General features: G+C 39.8%; 1 protein-coding gene across 3 annotated transcripts; it reads left to right on the top strand.

Moving 5' to 3' along the window:
- The first annotated feature begins 8,125 nt into the window (after nucleotides 1-8,125).
- On the top strand, nucleotides 8,126-17,972 carry MOCS2 (molybdenum cofactor synthesis 2). Of its 3 annotated transcripts, XM_055422063.2 has the most exons (7): nucleotides 8,275-8,807; nucleotides 9,409-9,530; nucleotides 10,866-11,010; nucleotides 13,094-13,221; nucleotides 13,825-13,975; nucleotides 15,100-15,223; nucleotides 17,358-17,972. In XM_055422063.2, the coding sequence occupies exons 3-7, from the start codon at nucleotides 10,913-10,915 to the stop codon at nucleotides 17,424-17,426; spliced, it is 570 nt and encodes a 189-aa protein (XP_055278038.1). In that variant the 5' UTR covers nucleotides 8,275-8,807; nucleotides 9,409-9,530; nucleotides 10,866-10,912; the 3' UTR covers nucleotides 17,427-17,972. The 3 variants fall into 3 exon arrangements, with proteins under 3 accessions (XP_088683812.1, XP_088683811.1, XP_055278038.1); XM_088827686.1 differs by lacking the exons at nucleotides 8,275-8,807; nucleotides 10,866-11,010 and adding an exon at nucleotides 8,126-8,235; XM_088827685.1 differs by lacking the exons at nucleotides 8,275-8,807; nucleotides 13,094-13,221; nucleotides 13,825-13,975; nucleotides 15,100-15,223; nucleotides 17,358-17,972 and adding an exon at nucleotides 8,126-8,235.
- The last annotated feature ends 211 nt before the right edge of the window (nucleotides 17,973-18,183 follow it).

The raw sequence follows: 18,183 nt of genomic DNA, 5'->3' as shown, positions 1-18,183 counted from the left end.
ATATAGTTCAAACTACTGGATTAGTCAGGCCTACAAACTGGGTGGTTACAGTTTATATATACAAAAGAATAATTTACGAAGACTTAGTAGATTCAGAAGATACATAATTTAAGACAGAATTCTTTTGGAAAATGATATTCATAATTATTAGCTAAAGTGATGCCACCATGTGGCAAAAAAAAAAATAGCATGCACTCAGAGCTAATTCGGAGAGTAGCAATTTTAGACTGATTTTAATGAATTGCTTTTGATAATTGGATTAATTGATTGTCATTAATTAATTTTAATTATTGTTATTTCAAATATTTTACAAAATGAAATTTTATTACTGTTTCTTAGTGGGATGACTTCAAATGCATGTAATTCAAATGTGCATAAAATGTGAATGAACTTGCATAAGATATGTAAAATAATTAAATGGACTCTCGAAGCTAAGTGAAATGTGAGGTAGTCTGGATAATGTTACTGAAGCATTAGATTGCTTTACTCTTTTTTAAAACTATACTAAATAATTTGATTCCCTGAGTAAAAAATAAATATATAGACCTGCTAAGAGAATTGACCAGCATTAAAAATATAAAAGCAAGGTTTTGTGGTCAATATGGCAGGCTGAGTGCATGCAAATGTAAAAAAGTGAGAAAGATACAGTACAGGAGGTTTAGATTAGGCTTCAGAAACCTAGGGCTGGAGAAAAAGCACAATGGTATATGGCAATGAGAACACAGAGCAAAATAAGAGTTTTAAATTAAAATAGAAAGTCTTTCCCAATGGCTCAACGGTAAAGAAACTGCACACAGTGCTGGAGACTTAGGAGATGCGGGTTCGATCTGTGGGTCAGGAGCAGGAAATGGCAACCCACTACAGGATTCTTGCCTGAGAAATTCCATGGACAGAGGAGCCTGATGGGCTACAGTCCATGGGGTGGCAAAGAGTCTGACACTACTTAGTGACTGAGCACTGAGCACACACTTAGAAAGTTGAGCCCTGAATTCCTAGCCACCAGTTTCTGTATGAACAGAACTTGAGGCAGCTAGACTCTCATGCCCCATGAAACAAACTAGACTGTACCTCTTTGGCTTCCTTGCCAAATACTATGGAAAAAGCTTCTTCTTCTGGTTAAGATAGAGTAACATGGGCTAGATTTATCCTTCTAATTGAAACAGCTAAAAAACAGAGCAAAACATATAAAACATATGAAATCTTAAGACTCTGAGAAGACCTGAAAGGCAGACAGAGGTAAAAAAAAAACAAACATTAGGTAAAGAGGAACAAATATAAAGTAACATAAGAGAAAATAAAAACAAAATGCTGTAGAGAAATATCTTTAAAGCACCTAAAAAAAAATCTACCAACCTAGAATTAGGTTTTCTGGTGGCTCAGAAAATAAAGTGTCTGCCTACAATGCAGGAGACCAGGTTCGATCCCTGGGTCAGGAAGATCCCCTGAAGAAGGAAATGGCAACCCACTCCAGTACTCTTGCCTGGAAAATCCCATGGATGGAGAATCCTGGTAGGCTACAGTCCATGGGGTTGCAAAGAGTCGGACACAACTGAGCAACTTCACTTTCACTTTCTTTCTTTTGTATATGTTAATAAGATCAAATTGATTAACTGTTGTATCCAAATCTTCTATATGCCTGCTAAATTTTTTCTTCCTATATGTCTATTTCAACATGTGTTAAAATCCTCAACTATGATTGTGAATTTATCTACCTTTGTTTTAATTCTGTAAATACTTGCTTTATTTTTTTTTGAAGTAATGCTATATGATATATACTAATTTAGAATTGCACCTTCCTCTTAAATTGACCTTTTCATTATGACATAATATCCTTCAACTCTTACACTTCTTGCTTTATAATATATTTTGTTCTCGAACTAATGATTGCCAGCAGGGAAGAATGGGGGGAAGATATAGTTAGGGAGCTTGGGATCGACATGTACACTCTGCTATATTTACAATGGATAACCAAAAAGGTACTACTGAATAGCACAGGGAACTCTGCTCAAGGTTACATGGCAGCTTGGATGGGAGGGAAGTATGGGGGAGAATGGATACGTGTATATGTGTGGCTGAGTCTTTTGCTGTCCATCTAAAACTATCGCAACATTGTTAATGGGCTATACTCCAACATAAGATTAAAAGTTAAAATATACATATATAGTTCTATGTGACCATAGTCTCACCAGGTTTTTTCAGTTAGTGTTTGCACACTGTATCTCTTTCCATTCTTTTCTTTTTGTTCTGCTTGCTCTCTTCTTGAGTACTAGTTCCTTGTGCCAGGGTTTGGAAAACACCCTCAAACAGAAACCGAGAATGACAGTGAGGCTAACCACATGTGCTTTCCTTCCTTTAAGGCCAGTTTCAGAGAGCTGTTTAATGTGGTTGAATTCTCTTTCACTCCACTGTTTTTTCCTTGCTATATAAGTGATACTGCAAGGGTCAGCAAATATGGCCTGAGGGACAAAGTGGCCCATCTCCAATTTTTATAACTCATTTTTACTGAAACAAAGCTCTACTCATTCACTTCATATTGTCACCGGCTGCTTTCATGGCGCAACAACAGAGTTGAGCAGCTGTGACGGAGATCGGATGTTGGGATGTCTAAATATTTACTGTCTGGCTCTTTACAGAAAATGTTTGTTGACCTCTGAGGTACAGAGAAGGAAAAATTATGTGTAGCCGGAGGGCATGGGGCAGGGTGACAATTAGGGTTAGAAGGGATTTTTCTCAGCTAGGCCTGCCTGCAGCCTCATTGGCCAAATCTGGCTTTGTTCTCTCTTCTGGCCCTTTATTAAAGGTCTTCAACCAGGTTCACTTCATAATGCAGGGCTGTCCTCTTTACATCCAGGGATAAACTTGAGCTTCAGATCATTCTCAACCTCTAGTTGGATCTGGGCTTCTGGAATCTTTGCTACTTTTAAGGAAAGACGGCCCTGCTTGTGCTCTTGCCCTGTATTCAGGTGTCAGTCAGTTCTACTCCCATATTGCTGACAGGTGTGTGGAAAGTAAACTTGGCTATCTTCTCGAGCAGCTTTAAGATGATGAGGACTTTGCCTGGGTTGTCCACCAAGGACTCTGGACTCAGCCTCTTCATGCATCTGCAACTGTCTCAGATTCCTTTTTCATTTCTGATGCCTGTGGGTTTTCCAGTTCTACAGATTGCTGACTCACCACCCCCACTTTGGTAATGTTTTTCAGGTTTTTGTTTACTTCATCTCTTCCTCTTAATGATCCCAGAAAGCTATGAGGAGGAGCTTTCCTAGCGCCCACACTGTGTTCCTTTACATAGCTTTGCTTTCCATTGGTTAACAACCCTTGTGTGGGACATTTTCCTCTCCCTCTTTTTTAACCAATTTGTTGTGTACATTTTAGATTTCACAGTAGTGAAATTTTGAGGTCTGGCTTTATTCTGCTATCTGAAATTGGGAGATCCCATATTGGTTTTAGGATATGGTCAGAAAAAGGAGTAACAGGCAAATTTGGCCTTGGAGCACGGAATGAAGCAGGGCAAAGGCTAATAGAGTTTTGCCAAGAGAATGCACTGGTCATAGCAAACACCCTCTTCCAACAACACAAGAGAAGACTCTACACATGGACATCACCAGATGGTCAACACTGAAACCAGATTGATTATATTCTTTGCAACCAAAGATGGAGAAGCTCTATACAGTCAACAAAAACAAGACCAGGAGCTGACTGTGGCTCAGATTATGAAATCCTTATTGCCAAATTCAGACTTAAATTGAAGAAAGTAGGGAAAACCACTAGACCATTCAGATATGACCTAAATCAAATTCCTTATGATTATACAGTGGAAGTGAGAAATAGATTTAAGGGACTAGATCTGATAGATAGAGTGCCTGATGAACTATGGACGGAGGTTTGTGACATTGTATAGGAGGCAGGGCCCAAGACCATCCCCATGGAAAAGAAATGCAAAAAAGCAAAATGGCTGGCTGAAGAGGCTTTACAAATAGCCGTGGAAAGAAGAGAAGGGGAAAGCAAAGGAGAAAAAGTACATGTAGTATTTGCAAAAAGCTTTTTTATATCTAATTTCTTCCCACTTGTAAGATGAAGGATTTGTAATTAGAATTTTAACCACAAGGGGGGAGTGTTTCTTTTGATTTTCATTTCCTTAAAAAAAAGAAAAAAATCTTTTATGCTGGGTTTTATGTTTGTGACCAATGAATAAAATTACACGAGTATGATGTTTTGTAAATAATTCTATCCGAATACAAAGCTGAATCAACAACTTTGTTTACTTACAAGGTGCAAGGCTCTCTGCTAGGCTGTTTATTAGTAAATGCTACAATGTGTCTTTACAAGCCAGTTGTACAGAAAAAAGCTTGGAATTCTGGGTGACTTGTTAAAAAGAGTAATTCTAGATGAGTTTATGTTGAACTAATAATTTAAGGAATAACTATGGCATCATCTATTTTTTTACTGAGAAATTTACATACCACCAAAAATATCTTGGGGATTCCCTGGTGGCTCAGATGGTAAAGAATCTACCTGCGATGCAGGAGACCCCAGGTTCAATCTCTGGGTCAGGAAGATCCCCTGGAGAAAGGAATGTCAATCCACTCCAGTATTCTTACCAGGAGAATCCCCATGGACAGAGTCTGGCAGGCTATAGACCCTTGGGTCTCAAAGAGTCAGACAGGACTGAGAGAATAACACTTTCACTTCCAAAAATATCTTAAATATATCAGTTAAATGACTAATGACCACAGATCTCCCACCACACTTGACTTCCTCAGAGATATTTTCACTTTCTACAAATTATGTTACACTTAATAAAAAGGAATATGTGGACTGAGATTTGAAAATCTATTTCCTCTATTTTTAACATAGCATATAGCCTTCAACTTGCATAAAGTCACTGATGCTAAATAGCATTTCACGGAGAGTTCCTGATAATGGGCCAAAACATATGACATGGTGTCTGGGACTAGATACTGTTTGATACCTCAAAATGACAGCAGAAAATATTAGGGTAAAATAAGGAACTTATTATCTTGCATAAGTGAAATGTCCAAGGATCAAGCTTTGCCGGCTTACTCTTCAGAAATGTTTGTGCTCCGGCTGTTCAAAATGGCTCCAAGCTGATGCAGGGTCAAATCTGAAAACGTGTGTGTGTGTGCATGTGTGTGTCTGTCTGTCTTCCGAATGAAAGTGGAATAAAATCGTAGCTGGCTTCCAGGACCTCCCAGGATCCTTAATGTTCAGATTCCCTTTAATCGCTTCCAAATCATCCCACCAGGCTCTCTCCCTTATATTTCAGGCACACTAGTTTCTCCTCTGTTCTTCAAATGTGCAGAGTCCTCTCCTACCTGGAAACCACTTTACCATTGTCCAGAAACTGTTTCCCTGGCACTGCACAGGCTGGCTCCTCTCCTCCTTCAGGTCTCAGCTCGGCTCAGTGTTCATTCCCTTCTGACCCTAAGGGATGGGCACCTTGCTCCTCCCATATATGTCACTCATCAAACTGTCCTTATTTGTTTTCTTACATATAGCCTATCTTCCTAATGAGAAAGTAAGCTCCATGATGCAAGGACCTTATTCTTACAGCTCACAGATGTATGCCCAGAGCCTAAATAACAATAAAAGCACAAAATAACAAAGAACACTCAATAAATTTATTACTGTTAAAAATCAAGCAACACAGAAATTTACAAGAGGAAGCAAAAAGTATTTTTTATATTATCCACAATTCTACTACCCAGATACGGTAACTGTTATCTGGTGAATGTTATTCCATCCCTTTTATTTAGGCATTAAAGATAAATATATCATATATATATATATATATGATACTATATATCAATTTTCTTTTTAGATTTTATTTTCACTTGTACTTTATTTACAACAAAATAACTGAAGTGAAACTAAAGGAATTAAAAATCATCAGAATATTTACTTACAAGACATAGTCACCCCTAACATATTCTTCTAAACTTAACAAGATTGTGAGAGCTAGTAAGTGGCTTGAATCAATGTTTTGTTGACTACATGTTCCAATTTGGGGGCAGTTTCTATTTAAAAAAAAAAATTCTGATGTAACTTACATTTAATTCCATAACCATAATCCCACAGTTGTTTTTGGTATATATTTAAATGGATTACACTCTCACCTCCAGTTTTTTGTTTTTTTTTTAACCATTAACTTCCTTAACACTGAGTTTGGAAGTTTGATTACCCTCTTGATTGACTAGATTTCTGCCCAAGGAGATTTTTAAAGAAGAGCTGTTGGTATCTGAGCTATTGTGCTTTTTGAGCTTTTGTGAGTTTCGGAGTGTCAATTTGCATTTTATCAACACCAGCTTGACTGTATGTAATATTTGGGTCATACTTTTCTCTCAGGCTTTTTTAGACATTGTACACCACCATCCTCTGGCATCAGATGTTTCAGACAGTTCGAAGGTCATTGTCATCTCTCCCTTATTTTTCTACCTGGATGTGAATATAATTCTTTATCCTTGATGTTTAGCAACTTTGCCAGCATATACCTTGGTGTTGTTGCTGTTTAGTCGCTCAGTCACGTTTGACTCTTTTGCAGTACCATGGACTGTAGCCTGCCAGGCTTCTCTGTCCATGGGATTTTCTAGGCAAAAGTACTGGAGTGGGTTGCCATTTCCTTCTCCAGGGGATTTTCCTGGCCCGCGGATGGTACCTCGGCTTGCCTTGTAGCTAAGTCAGTAAAGAATCTGCCTGCAATGCAGGAGACCCAGGTTCAATCATTGGGTTGGGAAGATCTTCCGGAGAAGGAAATGGCAACCCACTCCAGTATTTGTGCCCGGAGAATCCCATGAACAGAGAAGCCAGGCAGGTTACAGTCCATGGGGTCACAAGAGTTGGACACGACTTAGCGCCTAAACTACCACCAGGGATGGTACCTACGTCTCCTGCGTTTCCTGAGCATTGTCAGACCTATTCTTTACCATTGTACCACTGGGAACAAATTTCTCTGGCTGAGGGCTACTACTTGATAAGTCCAGTCTCATTTCCCACAACTTCCTTGCAGGGGCCACACCGACTGTGCCAACTTTTTGCCCTTTCTGTGACCTCCTTATGCTGCTTTATATCCCTCTGGCTTGGCACAGGCTAGTAAAATTTCCTCATCCCTACTCCCACCCTGCCCTTTGCTACCAATCTTTCCAGCAGATTTAGCTCAACCATCTCTTTCCTCCAAGAGGACTTCCTAGACCACACTCCTCAGGTGACCAGCCTCTATCCCCCTCCACTCCCACGAAATGTAACACGTAACCCTAGTATATTCTTTTCGGTGCACTGAGCTACCATCACGGTTCATGACCGTTTTACATCCAGGACTGTGAGCTCCAAGGGGAGGGCCGCCTTGTTTATACTCACGTAACTACATAACTACCCAATTTAAAAGAATTCTTGGTGGTAAAAAGTTGGAGATGGTAGAGGAGTGTGTGGACAAATCACTAAGCAGCTAGTAAACTACCTAGAAAAAGTATAAATGTATACAGATCAAATGCCTTAAGCCTCTAATGAACAGTAATCACAAACCGGAAGGCGCTGCTGCCGCTGCTAAGTCGCACCAGTCGTGTCCCACTCTGTGCGACCCCATAGACAGCAGCCCACCAGGCTCCCCCGTCCCTGGGATTCTCCAGGCAAGAACACTGGAGTGGGTTGCCATTTCCTTCTCCAATGCATGAAAGTGAAAAGTGAAAGTTAAGTCACTCAGTCGTGTCCGACTCTTCGAGACCCCATGGACTGCAGCCTATCAGGCTCCTCCGTCCATGGATTTTCCAGGCAAGAGTACTGGCGAGGGTTGCCATTGCTTCACCGGAAGGCGGGGTAGGTAAAAACTGTGAAAGAGAAGCCTGCAGGTGAGCGAGCTTTTGGAAAAGCAGGGCTTCCGTAACGGAGGAGGCAGGTGTCCAGGAGAGTCCAGGCTCGGCTCTCCTGTACCTCGGCCCCTCGTCTGAAGATAAAGGCACGCGTGGTCAGCCTTTTACCCGTTGAATGACAACCACAGCTCTCGCCCACCAACGCGAACCACCCGCGAGCGCACACAAACTCCAATGACCCGGGGCGCAAACTCAGCGAGGAAAACAGCGGGGCGGAGCCAGCTCCGCGCAGGGTCCTTGCGGGCGGAAGGGCCCGCAGGTTGCGCATGCGCGCCGCGCCACTTGGCGCCTCCGCTTCCGCGGCCGGGATACCGGGCCAGACTTCCCTGGCGGGATGGTCCCCCGGTGCCAGGTAAGGGTGGGGATTCCTCCCGAACGTGTCCGCCCTTTCCTCCACAGAAGCGGCCCTGCTCATTCAGACCCCGGAGACTGCCGCCGCGGTGGCGGCCCCTCCCGGTTTCGGAGGCTTTGCTATGGCCTCCCCAAAGAGTCAAGTCGATTTCTGCGAACTCTAGTTATGCGGGTGACGGCCCAGAAGACCAACTGATTCCTAAACGCGTCTCAGATTCTTCTTTTCTAAGAAGACAAGTTTTCAATTTACAAAGAAATGCACTTAACTAAGAATTCTTAGGTGAAAGTGCTGCCTCTGTGCATTGGCCACCCGTTGATTATTTGCAGACCTCTGCTTGTTTAGTGATTTCCCTAGTGACTCAGCGGTTTAAAAAAAAAAAAAATCCACCTGCAGTGCAGGAGCCTCAGGAGATGCAGGTTTGATCCCTGGGTCGGAATTCTTGTCTGGAGAATCCCATGGACAGAGGAGCCTGGTGGGCTGCAGTCCGTAGGCTCGCAGAGTCCGATACGACTGAAGTGATTTAGCACTCACGCACGCTTGTTTCGTAGAGAATGATTTGCTCCCTGTGACAGGTGGGTTATTTTACTTGGTCGGATCCCTTGGATACCAGGCTGTCTTACATAGGTTTGCCCCGGGGAATACCAGTTTATCCTGTGTTTCAAACCCACTTGGGTTTGTAACTATCAGGGTTTGTATGTTTCGTAACATTATCGCGGACAGCTGGGTTCAGTGTAATGTAGACTGGAATCGAAGGTCATATGACAACCGTGAAAGACGTGTCTTTCACTTATTTGGTCATTTATTTGTGAAATTCATCTCTTGATTCAGACATTTGTTCACTGCCTAAGTGTTTATAAAAGGTGCTATAATTTTATGTAAATTAAAGGCCAACTTCATGGTTTCTAAGAATATTGTTAGAGGTTTAGTCGTGCCACGCGTCCATTTATAAAACTAAAAAGCATCTGGAAGTTAGTCTGAATTGTATTAAAGCCTAAATTTTTTTCAAAATTTGAGTTTGTGGATATACTGAAATTTTTATGGGCACTTTAATTTTCTCTAACTTATCAAAAGTGTCTTTGATTAAAGTAATGTATTTGAAAAACAAAACCCCGCGTTGAGAGTCAGAAAAGGGCTATGAATGGTTACTGTTAAATACGTTTTCTTTCTTTTCAGGTGGAAGTGTTGTATTTTGCAAAAAGCGCTGAAATAGCAGGAATTCGCTCAGAGACCATTTCTGTGCCGCAAGAAATAAAAGCATTGCAGCTGTGGAATGAGATAGAAACACGCCATCCAGGGTACTTAAAAATTTGTAGAATGTACATATGATAAGCACTTTTTAATATTTAAAAATGCATGAGTAAATGATAAAAGTAAGAAGTTAATGTTGATTTCCATGTTTAATGTCAAAAGTATCATTAGCTGTATTTTTTCTGAAAACTTATAGTATTTAAAAATAAACAGTTCCTTAAGAAAGGTTTGATATTTTACTTAAAAAACACAGTGAGATGGGATACTCCCAAAGAGATATGACTATATTAGCTTTTATAATTTACATAATACTGAAAATTTAGATTTTACATTTTTATAGCATTAAATGAAATTGTTACAAATTCTGTTAAAATGTGTGCTTTAAACTTTTATGTACAATCCCTTCTTTAGAGAATTCAAGATAGAAATTTTTAAGATTGAAAGAAAAATGAAAGATAAGAAACGTTAGCTGCTGCTGAATTTGCATTTTTGCAGTTTTTTTTTCTAGTTCGTGAAAATTGTCTAATTTTACTGCTCTTGTTCCTACCTCCTTTTCACTTTTACTTTTCACTTTCACACATTGAAGAAGGAAATGGAGAATCCCAGGGAAGGGGGAGCCTGGTGGGCTTCTGTCTATGGGGTCGCACAGAGTCGGACACGACTGAAGCGACTTAGCAGCAGTAGCAGCAGCAGTTCCTACCTCAGATGAGTCTGCTTTGGAACAAAGTATAAAATTGGCTTACCTGAATGTGTTCCAGGAATACTAAGTGTCACTTAAATCCTTGTAGATGTTTAACTTTGAAGCTTTAGTGCTGTGTAGCAGACAGTTCACAATGTATGTTCCAAAAAACCATTCCTTCTCGATTTCATATCTTTTTAGGTTCTTAAAGTGCCCTGATAATCAATGGAAGTGGTTGGGCCTCTGTCCTACTTTACCTTTAACTTTATATCAATACCTGGCTGAGAGGCACTTGGTATTTTGGAACCTTACAGGGTATACTTAGCATACTTGTGTCCTTAGATGGAAAGCTCCTGGGGAGGGCATGCACTGATAAATGTTTATTTTATTTTATTTTTTAACTTGGTCTGAATGTTGTCTCCAGTTTAGTGTGTTTGTTTTATTTGTTTGTTTGTTTTGTTTCTTTAATTGCCTAAGACACCCAACATCCAGTAAAGAGTTGTTAGCAATTTACTGTATTCTTCGTGGTGAATAAATATGTTCTTCAGTGGCTATATACTTTCTCTGAAAAATATGAGTGAGTTTAATTAGTCATTTTGTAGAGGATGCTTCATAAGATAGTATTTATGTAATTTTCATTGCAACTGAGGAGATTTAGGATCTAACAGCATCGATAGGTCTAATTATACTTTTTGCCCTTCAGATTGGCTGATGTCAGAAATCAGGTGATATTTGCTGTTCGTCAAGAATATGTCGAGCTTGGAGATCAGCTCCTCCTGCTTCAATCAGGAGACGAAATTGCCATTATCCCTCCCATTAGTGGAGGGTAGTACTTTTGAGCCACCTGGGTATGTGAGAGTTTTTTTCTTAACCAGTGTTGTGGAGCAGGATCATACAGATAATAACCTGTATATTGTTTACTTTATACTCTTTGTAAGACTGCCTGCACCAGCTCTTTAATTGGTGCAGGTGGACTACAAATGCCTATCATCTTTTCAGTTGAATGTAATTTTGATATGTTCACTCTATTGATTTAACATGGTTCAGTTGAGCTTTTATTTTGTGTTGGGCACAGTGCCAGACACTGGTGTTTTAATATTCCTATTTTGCAGAATGTAAAACTGAAATTCAAAGAAGTTTAAAAAAAACTTGTCATGATCACATAGCTAATAAGTGGCAGAGCCAACATTTGAAGTCAGACTATTGGACTTTTTGGGTACTTTTCCACAGATAATGCTTATTAATACTGGATAATAGCTTTTCTCAGTACAGAGAAATGTAGAAAAATTGCGTAGCTGGAAAGTAAGAATATATCTCTTTCTAAGGAAAAAGAAAAGGCTTGCCATTTTCCAGGTACAAAAAGACAGCTTTATTGTTATAATTGTATTGCAAATGGCTCTAGGACCCTTGTCATCTTTCCACTACATAAAAATGTAGTCCATGTCTGAGTATGATAATGTGTAAGAACCTTGCTTAGTATAATGTGGAGAGGCAAACAGAATGAGGCTTAATTTGTCAACTGAGAAATAAATAATGTAGAAATTAACAGTCATCCCTAACTGTAAGTTAGGAATGAAAGAAAACTTTCTTAACTTGATAGTGGTTTTATTTCAAAGTCAAGAGTAAGTATCATTCTAGACGGCAAAACTTTGGTTGTATTAAAGAAAAGAACAAGCCGTGAATGCCTGTTTCTTTCGCTCATTTTTTCTTTCCACTCTACTGGAGGTCAGTCCCCCAAAAAGTGAAGAATAAATATTGCAAAGCAAGTCACCTGAAAAGATCTTCTATTTAGAAAAAATACAATTCTTTGTTAGATATGTATCTCAATTTTATTTGAAAACTGTGGCCACCATATCACCACCATGGTTATAGAAGAATGCTACTTTTTGAGTTTGGAATTTATTCAGAAAACAATGGCCTGCCATTGAAGTGGGGTGTGTGTGTGTGATGATTAGAGCTGTTCTTTGAGAAGACTAGGAAGATACTCAGCAGCAGTGTGTATTATTTGAGTGTGTTTGGCAAGATTTCTAACATGCTGTTTTAGAATCTATGTTCTTATAGAAGCAAGTTATGGGACTCAGTGTGGTCTGAAGTTCATGGAGGTTTGGGTTACCTATATTGTATTGCAAGAAAAAGTGGGAAAAACCCAGGTGGCACGTGCAAGAGGTTGAAACATCATGAAATCCAGTAGCATCAGAATAATCCAGTAGTTTGTTTTTTTTTTTCTCTTCAGTAGTGTGATCATAAATATCCTTATAAGTACCCCTTCCCTGGTTCATTCCCTGGTTTCCTCACTTAACTGGGTTGTGCCTGATTATGAAATGAACCCACTTCCTGTGGAGTCGCCATCATTTCTGCTTGCTCTCCTTTTTGGATAAAGAAAAAGCCAGTACTGAGTGTACTGCTTGGTAACATAGTCGTTTAGAGGTGATTTGCCTTTGGATGAAGGAGGTAAGAGTAGCAGTTCTAGAATGGGGAATATTTAGGCCTATGAGATAGATTACCTTTTAAGTGATGATGTTAATGGTAAACTTCTTATAACATGATTGATTCATTAGGGGTATTTGTAAATTGCTGAGTTCTGCTAAATTTTTACACTTATTTTTATCATCAGATTTCAAATCATGCCTCCCTCCTGACGTATCTAAGAGTCACAAAGAGGTGGACATGACTGAGTGACTGAACTGAACATATCTAATGTAGAAAAAAATATAAATTGAAATACAGCCAATAAATTGGGTGTTTTGACTCTAGTACCTATATTAAGGTTTGCTATGCATGCTAAGTTGCTTCAGTCGTGTCTGACTCCGTGCGACCCTATGGACAGCAGCCCACCAGGCTCCTCTGTCCATGGGATTCTCTAGGCAATAATACTGGAGTGCGTTGCCATTTCCTTCTCCATATTAAGGTTTAGTAATATCTTATTTCTAGAAAAGATATGAATGAAGTTGAAGAGAAATCTAAAGATATAATAAAATTCACACCTGAGAAACTTTCAGTAGATGAAGTCTCACAGCTGGTGATTTCTCCACTCTGTGGCGCAATATCCCTATTTGTAGGTGAGTTTTAATTTTCATAGCATCTACTGACTGTACGAGACAGTTGAAATTAGCAAGTGTTTCTTCTATTCAAGTGTTAATAGTCAGAGGATTTTAAGATCCTGAGCAGTAAGCCGAGATTACCCATGGTGGTGACTAGAAATTTTTAGTTCTTGTTTTCCTTTAGTAATCTTTAAATTAACCTATGTTTAAAGACAAAAAAGTAGAATAAAAGTCATTATTAATAGAGGATTCTGTGTTTTCCAGGTATTGAGGGGAAAAAATGGTGATGATAATAACTTAATGATAATCCTGGGAACATGATGTTTTCCTTTTAAGGGTCAAATCTTAGTTCTTAGAAAGGGAATATATACTAGTTTATCTTTTGAGTGTTTTCAGTAAATGTGGCTAATCAGTGTCATTTTCTTTCCTCATCTTTGTGATAATTATCTTTTGATTTTCTAATCAAGTCTTCATGTTTAGAAATTTTCAAAGTGATTTTGATACAAACTGGTATGCTATTAAAAAATAACCCCCCCCCTTTTTTTTTTGTTAGTGTGGCTATTTCAACTATAAGGAGAAGCCTTATTTTGTAATTTTTTTTTTTTTTTTTTTTTTTTTTAGGGACTACAAGGAATAATTTCGAAGGGAAGAAAGTCATTAGCTTAGAGTATGAAGCATATCTACCAATGGCAGAAAATGAGATAAGAAAAATTTGTAGTGACATTAGACAGAAATGGCCAGTCAAACACATAGCAGTGTTTCATCGACTTGGGTATGGTTTCCTTTATCAGTTTAAAAGTTTAAGTGTAGTTGTTCTCCAGCTTTGTACTAATGCTGATTCTGAGATCTTTCAATGGCATCATGTATTACCCTGAGAGAGAAGTTCATGTATCATTCTGGCAGACTGTGCCTTTAAGAGCCGCTTGTTATATTGTAACATTTGGAGAGCAGCAGTAGTAGATGCTGTAACAAAGTCCAAATGTGCAAGACTCTTAGGCCTTGTGCCCAGCAGCCTGTGCTGATGTGTGCTAGAAGCCAGGAGACCCTTAAAAGAACAGTTTTGTAGCTGGGACTTTGTTTATATGACAGTCTGAGATTTTTTTTATGTAAAAGCCTCTTGAGGCCATGAAATTAGTGTATCTTTTTGTATCTCTAAGAAGAGTGGAATTCCAGCCTTTGTAAAGAAGCCAGCAGTGGGACTAAATCTATCATCTATTAGTTATTACTTTGTCATTGACTGCTATATTTTTTAATAATGTTATCAATTCTGTTATTTACTGTTTATTGCTATTTAGTATTTTAAATTCTGTGTTATATTCATCATGTGATTACTTTGTATTTCTAGACATTACCTGACCTTGTGCCTTGTTTATTTGAATCAGATACTTGTTGAATCAATGAGGTCCCTTTCTTCTTGGTGCCCATCAAATAATACTAGTGGATACATGCTAACAAATTGGTCACAGCTTTGGCTTCTGCTAAATGCAACTGAGATGAATTACTATTTTCTAACTAAATGGGATGTTTAGGTAAAATAGAACTGGATATTTAGTTCTGTGTGTGCTGTGCTAAGTGGCTTCAGTTGTATCTGACTCTTTGTGACCCCATGGACTGAAGCCCACCAGGCTCCTCTGTCCATGGGGATTCTCCAGGCAAGAATACTGGAGTGGGTTGCCATGTCCTGTTCCAGGGGATTTTCCTGACACAGGAATTGAACACCCCCTCTCCTGTGTCTCCTACTTTGGCAGGCAGTTTCTTTACCACTGAAGGTCAGATATTTAGTTCTAGGAATTAAATGTTTGCTGGATTTCAGTGGAATCTTTTTTTTCCATGTGTCGATTTTTTAACATGCAGCTACAGAGGAGATGATGAATTTTTGTCTTCATTTTGTTAAAGCTTGGTTCCAGTGACAGAAGCAAGCGTTATCATTGCTGTGTCCTCAGCCCACAGGGCTGCATCCCTTGAAGCTGTGAGCTATGCCATTGATGCTTTAAAAGCCAGGGTGCCCATATGGAAAAAGGTAAGTTAGGAAAATACCTACCTTTCTCTTTGGACGTGATTTTTTCTTAGGAATTTTTAAAGAACAAAGAAAAAGAGTACACAGAGTATATATTCGTGGGCCTTCCTTGACTTTATAGAATCTTGTTTTCTTTTATCTATGAAATAGGGTGTTTATGTAATTATCTTCTTTCCAAGCATGAAAAATACACGCCTCAAATAGTGCATGACTGGGAGAAGACCTCAGCAAGTGGTAACAGTTAGAATTCCTAGTCTGGAATGTTCCAGTGGCTCATATGTGCAGTAGTATCCCTTGGAATTGAATTCCCTTGAGTTAGAGGTTCTTTCCTTTGGAGAGCAGGAATCATGCATGCCTATTTAGGCAATGACTAAAATAGAGATCTCTCAAGGCAAAAGGACCTTTTCCTAGAATGCCTTCATTTCAGGAGGGAAAAAAAGGATATTGCCTCTGTGGAGACAATGCAGAGTGGATTTAAATACCTAAGTTTGAAAGTCTAGCTTGTTTCCATATATCAAACCCATCAATAAAAGCAAACAATTCCCTTCTTAAAGCATCCTAAAGAGATGAAAAGGCCCAGCTCCCTGATTTCTCCCCTGGTATAGTTACCTCAACAGTGGGACCACTCAGAACTCTTAGACAGGTGTAATTAACTTGAGAGCCTTGACTTGCCCACTGCGTTGTGGCTGAATGCAAAGCTGAGGAACGTATTCACTGCCCAGTGGAGCAGGGCTCAAGGTGAAGGCCCAGAGGGCGAGTCCTCCCAGGAGCCTCCTGCTTCAGTCACTGATGAGATGAGTTAACTGGACTCTGAACCAGCACTTAGGAAATTTAGTGACCTATATTTTCTGAATAAAAACTGAAACCCATTGTTATAAGGGGATACTTAAGAACTAGAAGATAGCGTGTGTGAAAGGAATCTGTCTTAGTGAAGCTCAGGTATCTGGTTGCTTGGCTGTGAGCAAGGCTGCCGCCATGTTGATAGACCATGAGATACGCCCCTTTAGTGAGCAAGGTAGAAAGAGCATTCCAACATGAATTGTGAGCCTGGCTGAAAGAGCTTTCTTTACCTTGGAGGAAAGACTAGCCAGCCAGCTGACAAAGTAGATGAGAGAGCAGGAGAGGGGATGTTGAGGCCTAGCTGGGCTTTCTGTTTGCTTCTCTGTCTGTAGAAAGAGAGAGGGTGTCCATGAAATGGAAAAACCTGAACTTTGTGGCTAATCCAATAGAATCTGATTAGAGGGAGAGAGAAGAGAAAGTGATATATTCTTATTCCTCTTCTGTCCCCAAATTGTCTAAATTCTAGTCTGGTTCTGGTTCCGGCCTGTGCTTTGAGACGTAGGAGAAGGCAGTGGCAACCCACTCCAGTACTCTTGCCTGGAAAATCCCATGGATGGAGGAGCCTGGTGGGCTGCCGTCCATGGGGTCGCTAAGAGTCAGACACAACTGAGCAACTTCACTTTCACTTTTCGCTTTCATGCATTGGAGAAGGAAATGGCAACCCACTCCAGTGTTCTTGCCTGGAGAATCCCAGGGACAGGGCAGCCTGGTGGGCTGCCGTCTCTGGAGTCGCACAGAGTCGGACACGACTGAAGCGACTTAGCAGCAGCAGCAGCAGGCAAGAGGGAGGGTGGGTAGGGTAGGCACTTACAGAGCAGTTGTCACCAACATGTAGCTCAGACCTGTTTAGGAACCTCTGTGGTGGTCTCTTTAATTTCAAAGCTAATGGAAACATCCCTTCTGCCTTTGGAAAAGCGTGTTTAGAAATGTGGAAGTAGTAGGTGTGTCTGATAGAACAAAATGTTTAAAGACCTTCCATCTTCCCTACATAACCTTGCCTAGGCTATTGCCCATCGTGGTCCCGAGTAGATTTAGTAGTTTACTCTTTCGATGTTGGCACCTTGCCTTGTTAAGGCTTCTTGTTTGTTGTTTCTCCTACTGGACTGAATCTTTGAGTGTAGGAAGCATGTTTTTTCTTTTTTTTTTTTGCTCTCAGTGCCTTATGCAAATGTCCATTGGATTGTTTAAAGAAGAGCACATTTAAATAGTTGTGATATTCATTTGCCTGATTTATTCCAGTGTATTTGCATTTATTAAAATGCTGTCTTTTGAATTCTTTTATGGTTCTGTTTTTTAGGAAATCTATGAAGAATCATCATCATCTTGGAAAAGAAACAAAGAATGCTTTTGGGCAACCAGTGATTAAACCACTTAGGTTTTTAGAGCCCTAAAATTTAAACCTGGTAAATTCTTATCTTTGATCCTATTTCCATTCTTCTTCTCTAGAAGATAGTTTAATGAAGCTGATCTCTTATGTTATACCAGTGGAACAAAAGAGAGGAGAAAAGAAAGCGAAATAAATGAGTGTTTAGGACGAGGGCTTATATGGGAAGTAGAGACAGGGGAGAGACAGGCTTTAGGGGGAAAAATGGAAGAATAATTTGAATGTGAGGAATGATGCCTGTGGTGGACAGTTCTATGACTGAGTTCCAGTTGTAATTTGAATCACACTGAGGGGTCGCCCCTCATCAGTGACTATCTCAGGCTGCCCCCTCTGTCCCCTCTCCTGCTCCCGGCACCCTATCCCCACCCTCCTGCCCCTATGCCCAGCAATATTGTTGTCAGGGATACATTTTGGGAATGTTAGCAGAACTGAAAGTTATAAAAAGCCCTTACCAGATACTCTTGATGTATTTTTAGAATTTATATATTTTAAAAATAAGCTAAATAAACATGATTTTAAAGGTTTAAAGCAGTATTTTCTTGTTTTTAAAAACTCAGTGATGATGCGTGCGTGTTCAGTCACTTCATTTGTGTCCAACTCTTTGAGACCCTATCAGCTGCAGCCCACCAGGCTTCTCTGTCCATTGGATTTCCCAGACAAGTATACTTGAGTGGGTTGCCATTTCCTTCTCCAGGGACTCTTCCCGTCCCAGGGATTGAACCCACAGCTCCTGCATTGG

The sequence above is a fragment of the Moschus berezovskii genome, chromosome 18 (assembly GCF_049115385.1).
Source record: "Moschus berezovskii isolate FMDL1 chromosome 18, NW_MosBer_1.0, whole genome shotgun sequence".
Taxonomy (NCBI): Eukaryota; Metazoa; Chordata; class Mammalia; order Artiodactyla; family Moschidae; genus Moschus; species Moschus berezovskii.
This window is presented reverse-complemented; position numbering and strand designations above follow the sequence as displayed.